This window comes from Danio rerio, chromosome 22 (genome assembly GCF_052040795.2).
Source record: "Danio rerio strain M-AB ecotype USA chromosome 22, GRCz13ab, whole genome shotgun sequence".
Lineage (NCBI taxonomy): Eukaryota > Metazoa > Chordata > Actinopteri > Cypriniformes > Danionidae > Danio > Danio rerio.
Window position 1 is genome coordinate 12,006,971 of NC_141042.1, and position 24,649 is coordinate 12,031,619.

At 37.3% G+C, this 24,649-nt stretch overlaps 2 protein-coding genes and 1 long non-coding RNA gene across 5 annotated transcripts in view; 1 reads left to right on the forward strand and 2 right to left on the reverse strand.

Moving 5' to 3' along the window:
* Window positions 1-24,649, forward strand: part of LOC147831513 (uncharacterized) — a 267,831-nt gene that overhangs the window by 238,073 nt on the left and 5,109 nt on the right. The gene's annotated exons all lie outside the window — the stretch shown is intronic.
* mid1ip1b (MID1 interacting protein 1b) lies at window positions 4,923-6,136 on the reverse strand. Its single transcript, NM_200832.2, is given in 2 exon segments — window positions 4,923-5,672; window positions 6,003-6,136. A coding segment is annotated over 1 exon segment (444 nt). The 5' UTR covers window positions 5,418-5,672; window positions 6,003-6,136; the 3' UTR covers window positions 4,923-4,973.
* The window catches only part of tspan7 (tetraspanin 7), a 56,650-nt gene continuing 41,048 nt past the window's right edge, over window positions 9,048-24,649 (reverse strand). Inside the window, 7 exon segments of the mRNA NM_001130818.1 lie at window positions 9,048-11,112; window positions 13,402-13,484; window positions 19,247-19,330; window positions 19,409-19,564; window positions 22,391-22,486; window positions 22,625-22,699; window positions 22,790-22,978. Of these exon segments, the coding sequence (NP_001124290.1) occupies window positions 13,416-13,484; window positions 19,247-19,330; window positions 19,409-19,564; window positions 22,391-22,486; window positions 22,625-22,699; window positions 22,790-22,978 (669 nt within the window). The 3' untranslated portion in view covers window positions 9,048-11,112; window positions 13,402-13,415.

The following is a 24,649-nucleotide window of genomic DNA, read 5'->3' on the forward strand; positions in this document are numbered from 1 at the left end:
AAATAAGGTCATTCCAATTCAGTTTCTAATACACTATCACGTCTTTTTTTGAGAAAACAGCTGTTTTAGAACTTCAAATGTTCAACAACCCAAACAGTATTATATGTCTTAACAATAAAAATGAAAAAAAAAAAAACATACTCAGACGAGGATCAAACCCAGATCGGCGGCGTCGAAAGTTATTGTGCTAACCGCTGGACCACAACAGTTGTATAGTGAGAGATGACACATCTGAGTTATATAATCATTATGAAAATAGCACAGCTGCGCTTATATAATGATTAAGAAGACTGTGGTCAAGTAAATAAATAAATTAATTTAAAAAGTGTGACTGCTGAGAGCAACAGATTCTGGAGCTAGGGACACCGGCCCTCGCGGCCAAAAAATGGACCGGCCCACAGGGAATTCTCCCGGTCCTCCCGATTAGCCAATCCGGGCCTGGACTCAAGCAACTTTGCCATGCTTGAAGCTAGAATATAGCCTAATTAAAGTTAGTCTGTGTATGCGGTTAACACAAACTGCGGTCCACTTAAGATGAGATCTTAAATCTGCACGTATGAATGGATAAATCACATATGAATTGGTCAAGCATTGTATTTATGCATGTAATCATTCACTTTTCTGACACACGTACTGTAAAAAAACGAGCTCTCATTTCTAATGTAAATATGTCATTCCAAATCATTCATTTTAAAATACAAGTTAATGTTTAGATTTCAAAGATAAACTAATATGTCATGTGTACATGCAACATGTTTCAAAATGTATCAAAATGGTTTTATATTTGAATATGGTGACATATAGCCAATATTTATGAGGTCCAAGCAACATTTCCAGGTTTGATAAATAGGTAACTATTTGTTAATACTTTAATACAGCAGTTTTATTTTTATTTTAAGAACAGTAGCCTACCATTTTCACTTTTAAAAGCACACTTTAAACACTGACTTTTTTAATTTATTTATTTTCTATTTTTACCTGTAAGCACATACAATGCTATAATGTTAATGTTGTTTTTGGGGATTTAGGGGTACAAAAATAGAATTGGGATTGGGCCTAAGTCCCTTTAATAATCAGGAGTTGCCACAGCGGAATAAACCAACAACTTATCCTGCATGTTTTACACAGCGGATGCCTTTCCAGCTGCAACCCATCACTGGGAAACAACCATACACATACGCTATGGCCAATTTAGTTCAATTCACCCATATTGCATGTCTTTGGACTGTGGGGGGAAACCGGAGCACCCGGAGGAAACCCACGCAAAGACTGGGAGAACATGCAAATGGTTCCAGCTAGGACTAGAACCAGTGACCTTCTTTCTGTGAGGTGACAGTGCTAACCACTGACCCACCGTGTCGCCTTTTTGAGAAAATTATGACCCTATAAAACGACATATATGGGGCAATTTCCAACAACTTCAATAAGCTATGTGATGAATTTTAAGGAATATTACCTCATCTAATTTCTCTCTTTTTCCGTCCTTGGACTTTTTGCCCCACAAGCATTTTGGCCTCAATTCTCTGCGAAAAAATACGATAGTGTGCACTTTTTGGTTTGCACCTGATAGCAGAACCCCTTTGTGCACCCAGAGGACACATTGCATCATGTCTCATATACTTCATCGATGGTCTCATTGTGCTCCGAAACTCCATTATACTGCCTGGAAGTTTGAGTATGTCATGCCACGGGCTGGTCTTACATCAGCTAGATGGCAGACAAACAGTCAAGAGTATGAGAAACGCCAGTTCAGCAGATCCAACTGACGGCCTTCTTCTCCTGTATAGTTTCCCCAGCATCCCTAATTAGGGTGCGAAAAGGAGAACGAGAGACGAATGTCAGATTATGTGGCAGGAAATACAGTGGAACTGTTGACAAACATGCATCTGATAGCAAGCTCATATCAGCTGTATCTACTGTCATGTTTTATCACAGCGACGCTATTATTATGGATTGATCAGTGTTAAAGGTCAGCTTGTCTTCTCGTCTGACCAGCACCAAGATGCATGATGTTCAAAGAGCAGCTTGTACAGTTCTGTGGCTATTAGATAACTGACAATCAAAGGTGAAATGTGAGATGCTTCATGGTTGAGCAGAACATGCAAAGTCAATATGGCCCTAATGCTTCAGCCAAAGCGGTCAACAAAAATTTGTTTTGGCCTCAGCAGTGGCTATAATTAGAACATCCTCAGATTCCAAAGAACCCAAGTACATATGTATTTATTTGTTGAGGATAAATCAAATAATTGACCTTTTTTTAGTGGTACAACTGCTTAACTGAATGTTTACATGCTCAGGCTTGCATTTATAATACTGCATGATAATGCGTAGTCATGTAGGCTAAATACATTTTCTTTTATCATCAAGAAAAGATTTTATTAACCTGAATAAAAAGCTAAACCTGATTTTGCCCTCTAAAAATGCTGGGTTATCATCAGTGTTGGGGAAAGTTACTTTTGAAAGTAATGCATTACAATATTTAGTTACTCCCCAAAAAGTAACTAGTTACGGTACATTGTTACTTTTCATGGTAAGTAATGCGTTATGTTAGTTTTGAATTACTATTGCGTTACTTTTTATTACCTGGCTGAGGCTTGATCTCTTTCAGAACTTGTTTTTTTAATAGAGGAGCTCTGCAAATCGCCGATGGTGGGTAGACATCACAATGCTGAGCCGGCATCGTGACTCTCTGCCCCAAAAATCACTCTGCCTATTCATGCCAGAGTCCTGCGGAAAAATAAGTGACTGACCGGTGGTAAATTCTGTGTATCTTATCTTAATTATTTATGATTTGATTACTTATGGGTAAAACAAAGACCAGGTAGTTGAAACGGTGGGCTACAAATAATTAATTTGTTAGGAATTAATTAATATTACACATTAGACATCGTTCGATGCCAAATTGGTCGACATCAACCAACCCTAATTGAAAGTTTAAAGCAATGTGTTTACTTTTATACCATTTGTCCTAAGTAAAATCACTGTTCATTTAGACAATCCCCTTTTCCTTTTCTTCGAGGCGTTCAAAATAATGAACACATTATCTCACTGACTGCGTAATTCATTGTGACTACTTTAATTTTAATACAGAATTCTTTTTAAAACTAAATGATTAACTCGTTACATTTTTAAAAAGTAACAATATTATCACTTGTTTGTTTTTTTAAAGTATTGCATTACTTGTTACTTAGTAAAGTAATATTATTACATAACTCGCATTACTTGTAATGCGTTACCCCCAACACTGGTTACCAAAACCCGACATCAAATGAACGTTATTTAAAAAGTGTCATTTAAATTTATTAGAAAATCTCTGGGTTATTTTTTTTATTAAATTTAAATGACAATTGTTAACCAGACATTCAGATTTGACCCAATAATGAGTTACGACAATCTAACAATTGTGTTTTATCAATGTAAAGATCTGTACCGGTTTAAGCCAAAACTTATTGTCATCCATTTATGGTTTGGTGTTAACTAGACAACATGCAAACTCTCTTTACATTTTGTTTACTCTTTTTTTCAATTAGTTTTGTTTAGTTTGTTATATTGTATTAATCGATTACAATCCATTTACATTTTGGCATCAAAAACTGACAAAACCAAATGCAGTTTTCATCTCAAAACATTACAAAAACATAAAGCAGAACCTCATTTCAGTGCATTTTTTCTTTGGTGTCAAATCTTGACACTAATAACTGCCTACAATTTGTATTTTGTTTAAACTTTGCTTTTTGACGCTTCAACATACAAGATCTTGACCAGTTCAAGGAAAACTTGATTAATCTAATCGTTTAGCATTTAAACTAACTCAACATATTTCGTCTTGCGCACAGATTTCTTTATAATTTGTTTACATTTGACATTTTGTCTACTGTAAAGTTTTTTTAACAATTTAAGTGAAATATTTATTGGATTACAGGAGTTTACCATGAAATTTTGTTTGCTTGATTCAGCAATCTAAGGCACTCTTTTATTGACATTTATAAATCCCCCCAAAACGCGTTACTAGCCTAAAACAAGACCTCAGGCATTGGGAAATGAATCCTTTAGTTTTGAAGACTCAACATTAGTCTCTTTAGGGGTATTAAGCCAGTGTGGGCTGCTTAGATTAGAGACGTCCGTCATTAAGTGCAGCTCAAGCAGTGACTCAGCAGCACCAATCGGAAAAATGCACTGCAGGTGCTCAGCTCTTTCAGACGTTGCCAGGTCTTAATTTAATGTGCCTGATCCCTCTGCGGACCTCAGCAGCAGCTGCGCGCGCCAACACAGCCTAGTGTTTGCTGAGCTCAATAAGACAAGCGCACTAGACGTACTGTATAGTGATATTTCGCAAGGACATCCTGGAAGGGAATGATTCATTGTTAATCATGAGTCTTAGTGTTACTAATAAATCACACATTTGAGTAAACAGTTGCATTTATAAAATGTTTATTTTAGGGACCATAGAAAAAAATACACGACAACTTTTTCCTTCTAGACATTTAACAACAGTAACTATGACGCAATCTCCAGGAATCTCTCAACATCCGTAGGATCTATCATGCGATTCCATCATCGATTGGGAAGTCATGATGTACCAGCGGCTGTTGAGCGCAGAACTGTGCACTTTTTATTACATAATTAGGGGTTTTAATTCTGACTCCAGCCCGTTAGAAGCAACACTATTACAACTGCCAAAACGGTCCATGAAATATCTTTTGCATATCTTTTGAAGTGTTTGCTTATTTAAATAAGTCGCATTAAATTTCAAAAGCTAGTATCCAGGTTGTGCAAACAATATCAAGGGATGTTAGCAGGGGAATTAAGGGTGCTTATGAACCGGCATCGAGCACTAGTCTTTTTCGATCCGGGGAATTAAAGATGCATGGAAACCACGAGGGGCCCATTTGGCTTCAACCCCTGCTGCACCCTTGTGATTTTTTTTTTTTTTTTTTTTTGCGGTCCAGCGGCATTGTAAACTTCAGTTCGTCTCAATTCCCACATCCACCAATACCAATTTCTTGTTTGTACCTGTTTGTTAAAGTGTTTGCTTTTCTGGTGAGCTTCGCCAGTACTGTGTGTAGTCCGCTTAGATGATAATGAAACAGCTTTTCCAAGTCCTTATCGTTTGGTTCGATGCGAGACACCTCCAGGGATGTCGTCGTCACGCCATGTTTCTCCTTACGCCTCTCTTCGGCTTGAAGTACACCCCATTCAATATCATTCCTGATTGATTTGAGGAGCACATAAGAGCCATACATGTCTCCATCCTGGAAAGAGGTTACCTCTTTCTCCTCTTCCTGATCCAACGGGACGTCCCTCAGCAAACTTGGCACCATGACCGTCTGGTCCATGTTGTTCACGGCGCCGATAAACCGGTTCATGGCATTGAAGAGAGAGTTTTTTTGGTTGTAGGAGTCGCAGATTTGCATCATCTTTGCTGTCCTATTGACCTGGAGGGCTTAAATGCAGAATAAAGCTTTCGTTAAACGCAGCCGTTTTTCTTGAGCTGGGTGGTCCAGATAGCTCAAACAGAAGGTTTATCCGCTATTATTTGTGTCCAGACAGTGCTCGGATCCCTGTGCGCTTCAGTAGAGTAAGTTTCTGAAAGCGCAGGTGGATTTAAAGCATGGGTGTGGCCTCAGTACGTCAATCAAACGTATAACCAGGTCGTAACCGGATAATGTGACCTGAAATAACAGAAGCATGATAGATTAGACGGGAAGCACACAATATTACATAATCAAGATGAATATTAGAGTGAAAATATCAATGAGGTAGAGTGGAAGAGAAATACAAAGAACAGACTTACTAATCACTAAATAACGTCTACTAAATGATTAGGAATTAAATTGTTGTACTATTTTTAATATTACAGTCGGTTTACATTTACATGTGCCTTAAGAATACATCATGAACGCGCATCATTCGCTTCCTACCACTCCTTGCTAAAGAAAAGCCGGCCGGCAAACTAACCGTCTATCGAATTTAAGAAACAACACAGGCTTCTCAAAACCCACCTTTTCTGGTATTTGACCTCCGTTAAATCCTGAAATGCCCGGCAAAGTCCAAGAAAACCGGCGATAAAGTCGTTGATAGATAACAGACTCGTCTAGCAACGGCGCGAGGGTGAGGCCGCATGTAGCTCTCCGGCACTTATGAATATTCATGAGCGAGGCATCAGCCCACAACCGCTCAGCCGCTCTGCACCAATCAGAGGCCAGTCGCTGAGTTCATCCAGGAGGACGGCGCCTTTCAACAGCCAATCAGAGGGCACAATGGGAGTCTGGCACCGTGCCAAGGCTGCAGCTCACGGTCAAAGACACGACAGTGTGAGAGAGAGAGAGGGGTAGTCTATGAGGGAACTACCGGACTGATGAAAGCACCTCGAGCATTGCGTGTTGACTGCATATTTATAACCTCGGAGGTTCTGCGTTCATTATATTTCACATTTTATAGCCTATATTGTGTTTAGACTTCATATTTACGGCAGATATAAATTATTCGAAGATTTGTGGTGCTATTTGACGTCTACTCGCTTTACGCGAGCTATGGAAAACAAATTAGACCACTTGAAAATTCTCACTGGCTGTTGATCTAGTTGCATTTGATTAAAATGGAGCCGAAACATTGATAATATTCCTATTATTTAGATATTAATTGTAGATCTAATATTTACAATTAGAAATTTTATTATTACTTTAAAAATATTTGCAAAAAAAAATCATGTTTTCAGATTTCTATTAGTTTTTAGACTAAGGGGGTGGGCCACTCACAACACAAAAACACAAAAGATTGATTCATTTTCACTACTTTTTTCTCTTTTGTGTATTGTTTCTAGCATGATAACTGAATATATATTTAATTTTGTCGTGTTCATTTTTTATACATTATCAATATATATTTACTTACATTTCCCCTTATATTTGGTGGAATAACCGTGATTTTGACCACATTGTATAACATGTAATAGTAAAAAATGCTGTAAATTACCATATTTTATCGGAATTTTAGAAGAAATGTTTTAGACATTCATAGAATAAAACAAATATTAACATCTTTTTCAGACTCATACCCAATGAATCCTGGAAAAGCCAGAGAAAGCGACAGTTGCAGGTGGCCCCCCCTTTGATATTTCAAATGAATGAATGCTCAAAGGTAAAACACGAGGAGACTTGTGTATGCAAAGCTTTCACAGATCAGTGGAACTATGCAAATGTAAACTTGCATATATTATGTAATATGTATAATGACTCTAGGGAAAAGGGTGAAAGTCAAAAATCAAATAAAAAACACCACAATGCATAAAAAGTATTTTTAGGCTGTTGCTTTGAGTAATAGATACCCTACGAAAAGAACTATATTTTACTTCAAACAATACAAAATAATAAGCTAGTTTAAAACTCAACTTAGAGAGATTGTTGGTTTCAATTTAAGATGTTGAGTTTTACTAATATATATTGTGAAACTCAACATCTTAAGTTAAATTAACGAATCTCTCACAACACAAACACAAGTTCACCAGCTGCCTTGAAGATGTAAGTTTAACCAACAAGTTTTACAATGAGCTACATGTTTATTAAAACTGCATAAATGACGATTAATCATAAGAAAACATGCTAGCCTAAACTAATTTTGGCAGCCCTGTTATAATAAAAATATAGTTAGTTTTGTAAAATAGCCAAATAAGTACATTCATGTATTCATTTTCTTGTCGGCTTAGTCCCTTTATTAATCCGGGGTCGCCACAGCGGAAGGAACCGCCAACTTATCCAGCAAATTTTTATTCAGCGTATGCCCTTCCAGCCACAACCCATCTCTGGAAAACATCCACACACACACTACGAACAATTTAGCCTACCCAATTACCCGGAGGAAACCCACGCAAAGGCAGGGAGAACATGCAAACTCCACACAGAAACGCCAACTGAACCGAGCCGAGGTTCGAACCAATGACCCAGAGACCTTCTTGTTGTGAGGCGACAGCACTACCTACTGCGCCACTGCCTCGCCCCAAATAAGTACATATTAATTCTAATTTAAGGCATCCAAAGTGGAACATTTGCACAGAAAAGCAGAATTTGTTCAGAAATTAAGACTGCACAGTTTAACATTTAAAAACCAAACCAAATGAAGTTTGTTTGGGTTTTAAATAAAACATGATAACCTCTTCAAGCGTACATTAGGTTACATGCTGACATTTTTTTTTCACAGGTGGAACACGTTCTTGTTGACGTCATTATTAGATGTTTCTTATGTCAGACATCAGATGATAAGACTGAAATGTTGTCTTTTTGCGCTACACATCCAAACGACATATATTCACTAACAGATGTACATACGTCTATAGCCTAATCTAATTTTGACAGGCCTACTAAAATAAAAAATATTATAGTTTAAAAAATATAGTTAGTTTTCATAAAATAGCCAAATAAATAAATATTAATGCTAATATAAGGCATCCAAAGTGGAACATGGCTTGGCGCAGAATTTGTTTAGAAATAAAGTTTAACATTTTAAAAACGAAACCAAATGAGTTTTGAAGAGTTTTAAATTATAAAACTTTTAATAACCTCTTCAAGCGTCCAGTACATGCGGTCAGTTTTTTTCAAAGGTGGAACATGTTCTTGTTGACATCAATATTAAAGGTTTCTGATGTCAGACATTATAAGACATGTTGGATATGTTAAAAGGCTTTTTTGAGGAGGCATTATATTGATAATATATGTTCTACTCACTGTCCAAAAGTCATCTATTACACTGACAGACGTGATATAGACATTATATGCACGTTCGTCAGAGGTCTAATGGGGTAAAATCCGTTTTTGCATCATTATTTGCATGGGATTTCCCCATTCACGCAGTAGACGGAGGTCTCCGGTCGATGAAGCTGTTGCTCAGTTACGTTTTTCAGCGACATCGTGGTGCCATCCAGCGGCCAGGAAGCAAACAAACCTCCTGTTTTCAATCCCAGGACAAAATTATTTTAACACGATCCTGTGAGAAATCCATTCATCCAGTTCAAGCCGTGACTCAAACTTTAAATGAAGACAAACAGACACGGGTAACGACGAAGAACCATTTTATTCATAGAGATCACGGATGTTTACAATATCAACGTACATTTTGTTGGCATGCTAGCTGGTGATGCATTTTAAAAAGTGTTTATTTTTATTATACAAAGTAGCCTACATTATTTCTCTGGAGATGTGTAGTTCATCACTATGAATTCTGGATTCTAATACTTAATTGATGATCAATCAACACAAGGGGCTGCTTCAGAAATGATCGTTTAACATATTAACTAGCTAAGGCTAAATGATAACAAAATGGCCAATGAGAAAACCATACAAAACAACATGAAATTAGATTAAAAAGAGAAAACAGTGACACATGAAAATAACAGTACTGCATGGTAGACTCAAAACAAAACGAAAGCCAAAGACTGCAGCAATTTTGACCACATAAGTTATGTTTTAATAAATAATAAATAAACAGCGGTGTCTAAAGTTTGGCTCAGTCTTTAATACTTATAAATCAACAAAACATTTTATTAAGCAAAAACAAACTGAGGTAAAGATGTTTCAAGAAATTATTTGACTCAAACCTCTAGAAAAAAATTATTTATTTCACTTTATATATTAGATTTTGAATCAAAATGTTTTAAACTAGACAAACTAGCAAGGATTTAGCAAGTCTAACATCTCATATTTTCTTAAAAACAACATAGAATCCTTAGAAACATCCTTCATCATACCAAAATTCTCATCATTTTCATGTTTTCCTCATGCAAATATTCATTCCTCTTGAAATTATCTGGACATTCTTGGAGCTGTTAAACATGATCATCCTCAATTCTGAAAGAGACGTTCAGTTTGATTACATTCTTACATTAAAACACCACGAAATAACAGTGTCACAAGGTAGATATAGTGTAAAACTGTAACTACCACCTATTAACTGTTGAATTAGCCATAAAGTTGTCTGTTAAACAGTGTTTAGTTAGTACTCTGAAATATCTGCTTGTCTTACAACAACAACAACAACAACATAAAAGCCTAATGTTTTTCACATTTACACTCCAGTCAGCATCTACTTGAGTTCTGTACAAGCCTATACAGTTTGTGGCAGAAAATTGCTTGTTTTTTTGGCTTTCCAGTGAAACTACATTGATGTTTTTGACTCGGCACATGAACACGTCAAGTCACTTTCAACCCGAAGCGAAAAAAATTAAATGAAATTATATTATAAAGCCATTTCTGAGATGAACCCCTTTGCCATAGATTTTACAACAGCAGCAACAACAACAACGAAAACATCTTGCCATTTGTTTGTATTTTTAATAGTTTTTTCTCTCCAAAAATCAAGTAACTAACAAAGTCACTTGTTTAGGGGTTAAGTAACACCATGTCCTAACAAGATGTGCAAAGTTTTGAATGTAAATAAGTAAAAGTACTGCAAAACTTAGCACAAAATAGCCAATTAGAACATCCAGTTTGTAACAATATACAGCTGTCTGGACCAATGAGATTTCACTGTGGGCGGAGCTACTAATTGCAACCTGACCAATAGTAACTAAGCTCACAAAATGGTGGATAGTAAAGAAAAACAGACTTTTCTCCAAAAAAAGTATATTATATAAACAGCGAACAAGTCACACGTCACGCTTATGTCCTAATAAAGTACTGAGTGATTTTTGTGTCTGAAATAGAAAATCCTATGCAAAGGCAACAAAACCACCGATAACATATTTGATATACAGTACAGCGAGAGATGGATTGCGATATCGATTTCCTGCGAGCGGTTAGGACGTGGTGTTACAAAAATGCTTTAGTTATAGTGTGTGTGTGCGATGGTTTCCGCATGCAAGGTTTTATACAGAGTAAAATGCAGGAACGCAGGAGTGCGTCTTAAAACCGTTTCCTTGTCCTCGCTAACGCTGACGTTTTGAAAGGAGAGGCTTTGGTCATGGCACAACTGCATGATTAAGGAATGACAGAAAGCAGAAAAAAGGCAAGAAAGAAATTAAAGATAAAAGGAGAGAGAGAGTAAAAAAGAGATGTGAAAGAATGGAGTGTGCAAGCATTTTTGGGTTGCTTTCCCTTTCCAGGTGACGTACATCTTTAGTGCCTGTAGAAACAAGAAAACAAGGATTAAACATTTTCAGTTGTGAGCAATGTTTACGCAGTTTCAGCACAATCTCCAAGAATAGACATTTAAATATTGTTTTGCGCACACACACACACACACACACACACACACACACACACACACACACACACAAACACAAACACAGACACACACGCACAACAACAATTAAATTAGACAAGTACAAAAAATAATGTAAAATAACCATTTCAATATATTGCTTCACAAAAATTTACACTACCAAATTTTTGACTATTCAACAATTATTTGTGCAGTTACTATATATATATATATATATATATATATATATATATATATATATATATATATATATATATATACACACACACACACACACACACACACACACACAGACAGTTGAAGTCAGAATCATTCGCCCCCGTTTATATTATTTTTTTTCCCCCAATTTTTGTTTAACGGAGAGACAATTTTTTCAACACATTTCTAAACATAATAGTTTTAATAACTCATTTCTAATAGCTGATTTATTTTAATTCATTTTATCTTTGGCATGATAACAGTAAATTTTATTTGACTAGACATTTTTCAAAACACTTCTATACAGCTTAAAGTGACATTTAGAGGCTTAACTAGGTTAATTAGGCAGGTTAGGGTAATTAGGCAAGTTATTGTATAATGATGGTTTGTTTTGTAGACTATTGGAAAAAAATAGCTTTAAAGGGGGTAATAATTTTGTCCCTAAAATAGTTTTTAAAAAAATTAAAAACTGCTTTTACTCTAGCTGATATAAAACCAATAAGACTTTCCCCAGAAGAAAAAAAAATATCAGACATACTGGGAAATTTCTATTCTCTGTTAAACATCATTTAGGAAATATTTAAAAAAGAAAAAAATCAAAGGAGGGCTAATAATTCTGACTTCAACTGTGTGTGTGTGTGTGTATATATATATATATAAGAAAACTATGAAAAACGAATTACTATAAGACATTTGATTGACATTGTTAATATTTATTCAACATTTGTATGTATTATAGCATCAAGCTATCCACTTGTTAAAGCCTCATTCACACTACGGGCGACTCACAGCAGCAAAGCAACAAGTGACTGTTCAATTTGACAAAGAGTGAGCGACTTCCGGCGACCTCAGTCTACACGAGCAACGGCGACTGTTTATTTTGACGAAGAGTGAGTGACTACCGACAACTTCAGTCTACACGAGCAACAGCGACTATTCCATTCCGCAAAGACTGAGCATCTTTCGACGACCTCAGTCTACACGAGCAACAGAGACTGTTCATTTCGGCGAAGAGTAAGCAACTTTCGACGATCTCAGTCTACACGAGCAACAGCGACTGTTCATTTCGGCGAAGAGTGAGCAACTTCCGACAACCTCAGTCTACACGAGCAACAGCGACTGTTCATTTCGGCGAAGAGTGAGCATCTTTCGACGATCTCAGTCTACACGAGCAACAGCGACTGTTCATTTCGGCGAAGAGTGAGCAACTTCCGACAACCTCAGTCTACACGAGCAACAGCGACTGTTCATTTCGGCGAAGAGTGAGCAACTTTCGACGATCTCAGTCTACACGAGTAACAGCGACTGTTCATTTTGGCGAAGAGTGAGCAACTTCCGACAACCTCAGTCTACACGAGCAACAGAGACTGTTCATTTCGGTGAAGAGTGAGCAACTTTCGACGATCTCAGTCTACACGAGCAACAGAGACTGTTCATTTCGGCGAAGAGTGAGCAACTTTCGACGATCTCAGTCTACACGAGCAACAGTGACTGTTCATTTCGGCGAAGAGTGAGCAACTTCCGACAACCTCAGTCTACACGAGCAACAGCGACTGTTCATTTCGGCGAAGAGTGAGCAACTTCCGACAACCTCAGTCTACACGAGCAACAGCGACTGTTCATTTCGGCGAAGAGTGAGCAACTTCCGACAACCTCAGTCTACGTGAGCAACAGCGACTGTTCATTTCGGCGAAGAGTGAGCAACTTCCAAAAACCTAAGGCCACACAAGGAACAGCGACTGTTCACTTTAATGAAGAGTGAGCGACTGTTTACATATATATATATATATATATATATATATATATATATATATATATATATATATATATATAGAGAGAGAGAGAGAGAGAGAGAAGCCGGAAGCCGTTTCACATGACATCACACTTAACAAGCAGATTAGCTTGATACCATGTCTACTCTATTTGTTAACCATAAGTTGCAGTCCAAGATAGTCAGCGCTCATCTTTAAAACATGTGCGTGTGTGGCTCACCTTTCCTCCCTCCGCTACACCATCTCGTACTGATTGGCAGTGATGAATCGTGACAGACAGCAGGCCAACAGCATCCCGATCAGCTGAAAAAAAACACACATACATAGTCATTACCTTAGTAAACCTCTTTTTTACCCCAGCTCCAGTGTAATTGCTAATTAAATTAAACCGCACTAGTCGTTACCGCCAGGTTCACGCTTCGCTCTCTCCACACGCACCGAACTCTGGTTATAATCGCACTGAATGTTTACTGATTCCCATTTAACCAAGCAGAAAGAATTCCACACGTGCAATGGAAGATTAGCCGTATTAGCGAGGCCGTGTCGCTAAGAGATGTCATTGATTCGAGCTTGCAGATAACGCTAACAGTTCAATTAGCATCAGCGGAGGGGTCGAGGTGATCCTGCCTCGTTGGAGCCATTAGCGCGGATGGAGAGAGAGAGAGATCTGCATAATGGTCCCGAGGCGGAAGTGTGAGTGACAGAGGGTCTGATTGTGTTTGAAACGGCACGATCGCTAGCAAACCCCAGCTGTGGCTCCTTCACGAGTGTGTGTTTGTTAAATGAGGGCTGGAAAAACACAGACACTGCGGGGTTAGCATGGCTCTCTCCTGCTTTAAGATGTGGCGTTGGCGAGTGACTCATTTGACGACGTGTAGTGCTTCACCTGTGAAAGACAACAGCAGACAGATGTTCAGCTCGCTGTAGCAGTAAAAGGAGAACAGATTGGAGTAAATATTAGCTTGCTAACGATCGCAGCAAATAACGATATGATGTGTTAAGGAGAGGGGAAAGAGTCTGGTTGTGAGTGTGTTACGATGAAGATGTGCGATTTACAAAATAAAGCATTTAAGTAAAAGTTTGGGATGAACTATTTATGAATCGATCTTTAACATAAATTGATCATTTACATATAAAGGTAACATGAAATTAAAATGACGTTTTTTTTAGATCTTATTATCAGTATTGCTCATTTGTAGGTAGGGATGCAATGATTAGAGATTTTGGATTGTACGATTATAGTCTGAGAAATACTCACGGTTTCATGATTATCTTCATTATTATGCATTCATTCATTTTAAAATAGCTTAGAAAAATCTCATATATGCAAAAGTATTGTTTATTGCTGCTCGGTAAGCAGTTAATACAGCACAAAATAATATTAAAAAACAAACAATAGTCCATTTCTCTCTTTGTGCTTAAAAATAAATGACAGATCAATGAATAAATTAATAAAAATAAGTATAAATTAAAAATAGTTTTTGTCTAATGCAGGGCTTGAAATGAACTTTTTTACTTTGTAGTAAGTACTTCAAGAATTTAGGAGAATTATGGAAGTTCTCACCAAAAATGAAGGAGCACCAATGCATGTAAATTAACAGATTTATTATACTTGAAAACAACATCAATTAGCACTAACAAAAACCCGGAACAACTATTGAACTAATTCTGTAAAGACTTATGATGACTGTGCAATAATTCCAAAACGAATGTCTATGAATAATTATATCAGGGCTCTAAATTGCGACCATTTTGGTCGCATATGCGCCCGAAAATTAATCTATGCGACCTCATAATATATTTGGTCGCATTAGTGCGACTGCATATAATGGTTGTAGTGCGACCCGTTTTGATTTTTCGTAAAAACGTGCTGAATCGCTCTTCTTTGCCGTTATATTGGTTCATATTAGCAGTCATTCACTCAAGGTATTCAGCTGTCAGATGACAGGGAAGGAGCTTTTATGACCACGGGAAATGCAAACGGCTGAAGAGTAAAAACTTAAAGCACTGTCTTTTTAACTTGTATTCCCGCTATACTTAAATCGTCTATTTGGTGTATAGCCATTATTTCACTTTTGGATTGATTAACTAATAGACCTGATGCATCAGAGAACAGCTTAAAAGCCTTCAAAATAACTCGGACCTGATCTTTATTTTTCAAAAATAAACAGGTGTCATCTGCAAGTTGACTGATAGTTAATGTGGTACCTCCTATTTCAATACCTTTAATTTGAGAACAATGTACAGTATAAAGATTTAGGGTTTCTGCAACTAATAAAAATAAAAATGGTGAAATTGGGCACCCTTGTCTTATGCCTCTCCGAATAATAAAACGAGAAGAAGTACCACTGGATAAAGAAACACTTGAAATATTATAATAAAATGTCTTCATCATTTTTTTAAATGTTGGGCCAAAACCAAAATGATTAAGTGTCTGATACATAAAACTATGTTCAACTGTATCAAAGGCCTTGTAAAAATCTAAAAATAAAATTAAAGCCTCCTCATTTACTAACTCTGAGTAATCCAACAGATCTAATACCAATCTAATATTATTTGAAATATTTCTTCCCTTCATAAAACCCCACCTAAAGTTAAGGCGCAGATGAAAGCGATCATGACACGTCACGTGGTGAATAATGATCCGCCAGCTGAGATCAATCGAGTACGCGCTTCTTGGAGAAGGTGCCCGAATCTCCATGCGTTGCATTCACTGCGTGTTCAGCGCAAATGTCCACTAAAAGTCAAATCTAATACTGTATATATCGCCAAAGAAGCTCGCCTTTACTAAGTTTACACTGAAACTGCGGCTCATAACAAAGGCCGGTATTTCGCTGATGGTTTGCGCAAGAATCCTGCTCTGCCTGCTCATAAATTGGGTCGGCTGACTCGCCAGCTTTTCCACTAACACAGAAAAATGAAGATCATCTCAGACTGAACCTTTAAATTGACAAAAACTGAAACCAAAACTTTTAAAGAGTGATAGAAGTGAGACTTTACTTACTTTCTTTGTCAATTCTTTTTTGAGGTGTATATTATTTTTTTATTTATTTACTGATGACTGCTTTGCAGCTTTCATCAATTAAATGATTTATTATAATCTTTTGTTTGTTTTGTAGCAGAAATATTATTTATTAAATTGACATGCATATAAAAACAGCAGTACAAAAAAATATTTCTTACTGCAATGCTTCATTTTTCTTTGATGTAAACTATACAATTATTTTTCATAAAGTAACAGACTTTTTATAGTAGATAACCTACATTCATGCACATTCAAGGCAGTATCATAATGAGAAATGGAATTCATTGTTACTATTATTGCCATTTTTTATCATGATTAATATTCTATGGCCTAATTATTAGACATTCGTTTTGGATTTATTGCACACAAATATCAATGTCTTCGCAGCATTAGTTAGATAGTTGTTTCTGGTTTTTGTCAGTCCTATTATTGTTGTTTTAAAATACAATAAATCCCTTAAAAGCAATTTGCAGCTGTGCTCATTAATTTTTGGTGGGTGTTCTTAAATTTTTTCTGGTGCTCCTAAATATTTGAAGTTGGGAGCACCGGTGCTACCAAGTAAAAAAGTTAATTTCGAGCCCTGTATATGAATTAATAATTAAATATTAATTAAATATAATAATTAATAATTGAATAGAAATGATAACGATTATGATGAGAATAATACTAACAATGAATTACGACCCGATTCCAATTCTACCCCTTAGCCCTTCCCCTTACCCTTCGTTATGCGCGTTCACGTTAAGGGGTAGGGGTGTCCCAATTCTCTTCAGCTTGAAGGCGTAAGGGGAAGGGGTGAATAGTCCCTGTTAGGACCACACTCGAAACCAAGGGATAAGAAAATTTCCCAGAATACAACAGCCACAACGGCAGTATTGCTGAACCAAATCCACAAATTAGTATTTTTGTCATTATTACAAATTTTTACGACAAACATGTTTTAATACATTCATAACTGCATTCGTGTTTTAACATCATGTTTGTACAAAAAAACCTGCTAAATTTTGTGATATTTAATCCATAATAACTCCTTTACAGCAGTCCCCCAACACTCTGACACTCGAATACCCTGTCAGTGAAATGAGGAATGAGCTTTTTACAGTGTCTGCTATAATGTTAATGTTGTTTTCGTGTGTTTACATAGATGAATATGGCCACAGTGTAAAAACACAGTGCAGTTACAGTCTTATTGCCACATTAGATCTTTATGATAACATCATGAATGCCTTCAATGATTTCCTGACGATAAAAACCAAAAACATTGCACAACTGGAATAACTACAGCAGTCTCATATCTCATATGAAGCAAGATATCGTGAGGATATATGATGATCCATTGGAAATGGAACTTGCCTTATGCAGAGTTCAGACTGCATGATTTTAGACCCGATTTTGACTCGCCGACAGGTTTTGAGAAATCGCAGACTAATGCCTAAAATCACAGGCAAATCGGAGCTCCTGCACGTGAGTGACAATCACACGGTATGAACTATCAAAGACACGATCTGAGAGAATCGCCGATGAGTCACCGATGCCTGTGAGATATTTGGGATGCTAAATATCTGGAGCTGTTGGAAATTCAAATCATGCCGTGTGAAATGAGTTTTGACTAAAAAATAACATCGGAAATTGCCTACAGCCAATGAGAGAGCAGCATTCACTTGTGTGTGTGTGTGTGTGTGTGTGTGTGTGTGTGTGTGTGTGTGTGTACCTGCAGGCCAGCGGGAGGTTGGGGGAGAAGTTAAAAGCTCATTTTCGCACCCGTGTCTGTTTGACGTTTTATACAGAACATTAAAAAAGAAAGTTGAAAAACATTTTATACCCCATTAAAGCTTTTTTCTCATTATGTAGTTAATAACAAAAGATATAATACGTGTTTTTTAGATGTGAGATGTAGTTTGGGTGATTCTTCCTACTGTAAAGTCATGCAATGCAAAAGCCCCTGACGCCGATCCATCTTGCGGTGTAAACAAAGCAGCGACAAAACGCTAGCCCAGATAGTCACGCAGTGTGAAAACATCTGTGGCAGGATTACGTCAAAGTTAATCCAGTGTGCGTGGTTATGAGTCTCGGTGTACAAGCTCAGAACTTTAAACTAGCACACAGTTGGCATAACTTTGTTTAGTTGCAGCAGTTTTTTTTCCATGCGGAAAGACAGTGTTGAGAAGCCTTTTTGATTAAATAACCATGAAGAATTAAATTGCGGTTAATAGTGAAACCGGTTCATCATTACATCCCTATTTGTAGGATATCTATAAGCTAGTGTGCTCCAAAACAGTGACAAAATTCAAGTTTAAAAGATATAAACATGTAAGGCTATTATTATCATACTTTAATTTCACATTAAATTGTGACCAATCAAATGCTCTCTAGTATCTGACATGTCCCGCCCTCTTAAATGCTTTACAATTGATGTGCTTGAGCTAAACCACTCTCACTGGCAGAGCTGTGATGAAGCAAAAAAGGGGGAGGCTTTCGGTTGAGATTACATCAAACACTGAATCAAAATGCACATTTCAAAGCACTTCACGGGACATTGAAAGCTTTTTAGAAAAAATACAATTAAATTGCACAGAATATTTAAAAATAATTAACATTGCATATTTTAAAAGTGAAAAGGTATAAAGTAATAATAATAGAAAAAAATATCATTTAAAAAAATAAAACTAAAATATTTTATAACTATTTTAAATTTTAGAAATGTTAAATTAAAATGTATTTTAAAGAATCATAATATCTTTAAATATTTTAAAACAATAATTTAAAGCATTTAAATTTAAAAGATTATTTAATAATATATTCAATTTAAATATTAAAGAATATTTTAACGTTTCAAATAAAGGACAAATGATAGAAATATTCAAAAGTTTAATTATTAAACTTTACTAATTAAAAATGAAAATGCTATTTAAAAATACTTTGAAATAAATATGAAAACTAAAATGCCATTTTGGGTGCGTTTGTTTCAGATATTAGACAATTTCTGTGTATATCAAAAGCAGTTTGAGTATATGAAAGCTGTAATAAGTCTCCATCCTACCTGTGAGAATGCAATTCCAAATGTTACTCCAGCAATAATGCCCATGTTAGTCTCAATAAAGGTTGTCACCAGCTCATAGCAGCCCTGGAAACAAGAGAAGCATTATAAACGGACAAAAATGACAACAATCCGCTTGATTTTGTGTGTCTGTGTGTGTTTTACCTGCTGATAGACTTTGGTAGGTGCTATGGTGGCGTTTCGCAGGTCTGAAGCGTTGCAGTCGGAGATGTTCGCGCAGCAGCTCGGAGGGATTCCATTCACAGGGAAATAAATACTGGAGAACCAGCTGGTGTAGTTCAGGACACCACAACAACGCAACTGAAGAAAATGAAAAACCACACATCACAACTATTGACTGGAACACCTGATCCTGTCTATATGCATAATAGCCCCCTAGCAACTACCCAACACCTTAACAACAACCCAGTAGACATTAACAACATCCTAGCAACTACCCAGAACATCTCAGAAACAGCCTTGTTCTCTGAATACCCTCGGAACTCCCCAGCAATCACTCACAGCTTACTGTAGCAACATATTAACAACCCCCCCCCACTTATGAAAATCTATAAAAATATATCTTACCCAAAATACCTTGCAAAGATACCCAGCGTGCATCTGTAACAGCGTAAGCAATGCATAACAGCCACCGAGTACTATGCAACAATCAACAATACAACGGCCTTTAACAACCACACAGAGTTTCTCACTGCTTAGAAACCATCCTGAATGTAAACAACCCCATACCAGCTACCAAGAGCAATGTCCTAACAACCACCCAGAATATCTTAGTAAAGCCTAAGCATAAACCAAGATCACTCTTGCAGCGGCAATACAACTACTCAGATTAACTTAGCAATGACTGAGGAACAAGCTAGAACAACTACCTTAACATCTAGCAACCAAGAACATCTAAATAATACCCTAGCAAACAACAAAATATCTTAGCAACACCTTAGAAACCCCCACAAAAACTTAACGGCAATAAATAACGCAGAACATTCTAAACTAACCAAACTATTCTAACCTAAGCATTATTGATTACTTTATTAATATCTTATCAATGCCATAGTAACTTTGAGCGCACTAGCACTTGCCTAACAATATTCCCATTAACACTCTAGCAACCACCCAAAATATCTCATTAATACCCTAGCAAACAACACAATCTCTTGGTAATACCTTAGAAACCCCCACAACAACTTAATGCCTACAAATCAAATAGACCATCATCAAACTGCCTAAGAATTATCCTAGCAACCACCCAAAATATCTACCCAATGGCTTATTACCCACAAACACCCTAGCAACTACCCATTACCCTCAGCAACATCCAAGAATTCACCCAACAAAAAAAAACTCATTAATGCCTTAGTAATCAAGATCCCCCTTAGCAACAGCCTCTCAGCTACTCATTACCTTAGCAACACCCTAGCATCCACCCAAAATAGCTCATTAATGCCCTAGTAATCATGTTCCCCCTTAGGAATTGTCTAGCAGCTAGCCATAACCTTAGCAACACCCTAGCATCCACCCAAACTTGCTCATTAATGCCCTAGTAATCACGTTCCCCCTTAGGAACTGTTTAGCAGCTAGCCAAAACCTTAGCAACACCCTAGCATCCACCCAAAACAGCCCATTAATGCCCTAGTAATCAAAATCCCCCTAGCAACTCCCACTACCTTAGCAACATCCTAGCATCCAACCAAAATAGCTCAATGCCTTAGCATTCAAAATCTTCCTTAGCAACTCCCATTACCTTAGCAACAACCTAGCATCCACTCAAAATAACTCATTAATGCCTTAGCAATTAAGATCCCCCAAGCAACTAGCCATTACCTTAGCAACACCCTAGCATCCACTCAAATAACTCATTAATGCCTTAGCAATCATGATCCTCCTTAGCAACTGCTTAGCAACTACCCATTACCTTAGCAACACCTTAGCATCCACCCAAAATAAATCAATACCCTAGTAATCAAGATCACCCTTAGCAACTGCTTAGCAATCACCCATTACCCTAGCAACACCCTAGCATCCATCCAAAATAGCTCAATGTCTTAGTAATCAAGATGCCCCTTAGCAACTACCTATTACCTTAGTAACCCCCTAGCATTCACCCAAAATTGCTCAATGCCCTAGCAATTAAGATCCCCTAGCAACTACCTATTATCTTAGCAACAACCTAGCATTCACCCAAAATAGCTCAATGCCCTAGCAATTAAGATCCCCTAGCAACTACCTATTATCTTAGCAACACCCTAGCATTCACCTTAAATAGCTCAATAATGCCTTAGTAATCAAGATCCTAGTTAGCAACTGCCTAGCAACTACCTATTACTTTAGCAACCCCCTAGCATTCACCCAAAATAGCTCAATGCCCTAGCAATTAAGATCCCCCAAGCAACTACCTATTATCTTAGCAACACCCTAGCATTCACCTAAAATAGCTCAATAATGCCTTAGTAATCAAGATCCCACTTAGCAACTGCCTAGCAACTACCTATTACCTTAGCAACCCCCTAGCATTCACCCAAAATAGCTCAATGTCTTAGTAATCAAGATGCCCCTTAGCAACTACCTATTACCTTAGTAACCCCCTAGCATTCACCCAAAATTGCTCAATGCCCAAGCAATTAAGATCCCCTAGCAACTACCTATTATCTTAGCAACAACCTAGCATTCACCCAAAATTGCTCAATGCCCTAGCAATTAAGATCCCCTAGCAACTACCTATTATCTTAGCAACACCCTAGCATTCACCTAAAATAGCTCAATAATGCCTTAGTAATCAAGATCCTAGTTAGCAACTGCCTAGCAGCTACCCATTACCTTAGCAATGGGTCTCCCTAGCAACCATCAAGATCCCACTTAGCAACTGCCTAGCAACTACCTATTACCTTAGCAACCCCCTAGCATTCACCCAAAATTGCTCAATGCCCTAGCAATTGAGATCCCCCTAGCAGCTACCCATTACCTTAGCAATGGGTCCCCCTAGCAACTATCAAGATCCTCCTAGCAACTACCCATTGCCTTAGCAACACCCTGGCAACTGTCAAGAACAACTTAGCATTATATTATATAAAAATGCCTCACATTAGAAAGACAAAACATGACTAGATGTGAAACATTGATTAAACATACACTCCTCTGGACGTTATCCACTGCGATGCTTCTCTCATCCTGCGCATTGTAGTTCTGAACGGCCTCGTTGTACGTCCTCAGAAAGGTGCCTTTGATCTGAGGACACACACACACACACACACACACACACACACAGTGAGATGTCACCAGAACAAGCCCTACTAGAGCGAGACAGATGGAGATCTCAGAGATGCATTATGGGTCACCGCCGGAGAACCAGTGCGCGTGTCTCACCTCATGACGGAAAACAAAGCCCGAGATGCCAGCGACCAGCTCTGCCAGGAAAACCAGAGACAGGAACATGGCGTACTAGAGGCGAAGAGAGAGAGACAGACTCATGTTAGCCTTATGTTTAGTCATGATCTTGATCCTGAAGCCGAACAAGCACCAGACCCTCACCAGTTTGAGCATCCATGGACTCCCGCGACATGTTGCGAAGCAGCCGAACAGCCCGAACACGATGATGGTCGTCCCGGTCCCGATGAGCACATAGGGAGCATTGGTGGAGTTTTCAGCAATCAGAGAGATGTACGGACCCAAGATGAACTTCCCCCATAATCCCACCGCCAGCAGGATTGCCCCCGTGATCTGGAGACAGAGAAATGTTTAAATGTTAAACCCTCAAAGTGAACATGGAGGGCGAGCTGGGACAAACGTTTTTAAAACAAAACCAAAGGGCTTTGCGTCAACATGCACGCAGGACATTTTAATGTGCTTCTTTAGTACATGAAGACACGCATAGTTTGACTTTATTAAAGTAGCAATTTGTTTATGAACGACTAAATGATGTCTGATGTTATATATACATGCTACAGTACACTCATGATAACTGATATTTGTATATTTATATCCCAACTAGTGGTGTAATGGATCATGGTTGATCTCTGTTTCGTAAGGGTCACAACCCATGGTTCGGAACACACGTGGCTCACGGATAAATACATATTTTTCACTGGTAGATTAATCCTAAATTTGTAACGATAACAGAGATATCACCTCTCACGTCATTCAAATCACATGTGTGAAAGCTTTTAGGCTTTCCTGTGAAATATAATGATGACGGAAGAAGTTGCGGTGGGTTATTCGGGATGTGGTGGGTTTCTTAGGTTATTAAAGGTGTTTTCTGTCACTACTTGTTTAGCCTGCATCAATGCATTCAGTGTAAGCTGCACGATCAATCATTAAAAGATCGGGATCTCAACACCCACGCAAGATAAACTATAAATGATGGTCATTTGCATATGTTTATTAATCCTTCGACTCGCTGCATTCAAATATGAAAACGCAAAAATCAAGAAAGAGTCTTTAGTCTTTTGAGTTAGTTACGAACAGTCAAATACCACAGAAGTACTGTTTATAGTTTCGATATAACCACTGATGTTTATGGTAAAGATTAATATCTCAATATGCATTTAACAACCCTTAAAAATGCAAGTTGTAGACAGAAATTACATTATTAAACCAAAGGGTGGCGACAACTAGCCATCAATAATATAACACCGAATAATTCTTCAAAAATGATCATCTAGCAATGAAACATGAACATTTATGAGTGAATAACTGAGTCATGTTTTGAAAATGAGACTAAAAATAAATAGGTGTTGTGCAAATTATCATGTTAGATTAGCGTAATCATCAACAGTAGGTGAATTTTTCATAATACCGAATATTTTACAATTTATTTTTTATTCAGCTTATTATTATTATTTTATTTTTCATTTTTTTTAAATAAAATTACAGGTTCTTAGTTCTGTTTGTTAAAACCAAAAGTGTCATGCAGTACTGTTTTTTAATGAATAGAAAACAAACAACATTTGTCTTCTCCCACTTTTGGCTGATCTGAAAAATGGTCTGATCCGTGACTAACAAAAAACATGTGATCCAAACCTTTAGATTTGTGATCCATTACACCACTAATCCCAACATATCATTTTCTCATATATTGTCAACATATCAGTTTGCAAATACAGTTTCAGCCATTTCATTGACTGTTGTGTTTGCTGACATTATCTGTGCGATTAATCGAAATCGAATCGCAATCTAAAACGTTGCTATTAATAAATTGCAAGAGGCTGCGATATGAAATATGTATCATTTAATTTTCACCGCCTAGAGCAAATGCGTGACTGCCATCTGTGTGTGACTGTCTTACTAGCCAATTGAGTGAGCAAACTTTAATTCTATCCAATTAAAATTGCGCAACCGAACTATGCGGAACGCCCACAATAAAACAAAAAGAAAACAAACAGGAAAGCGCAG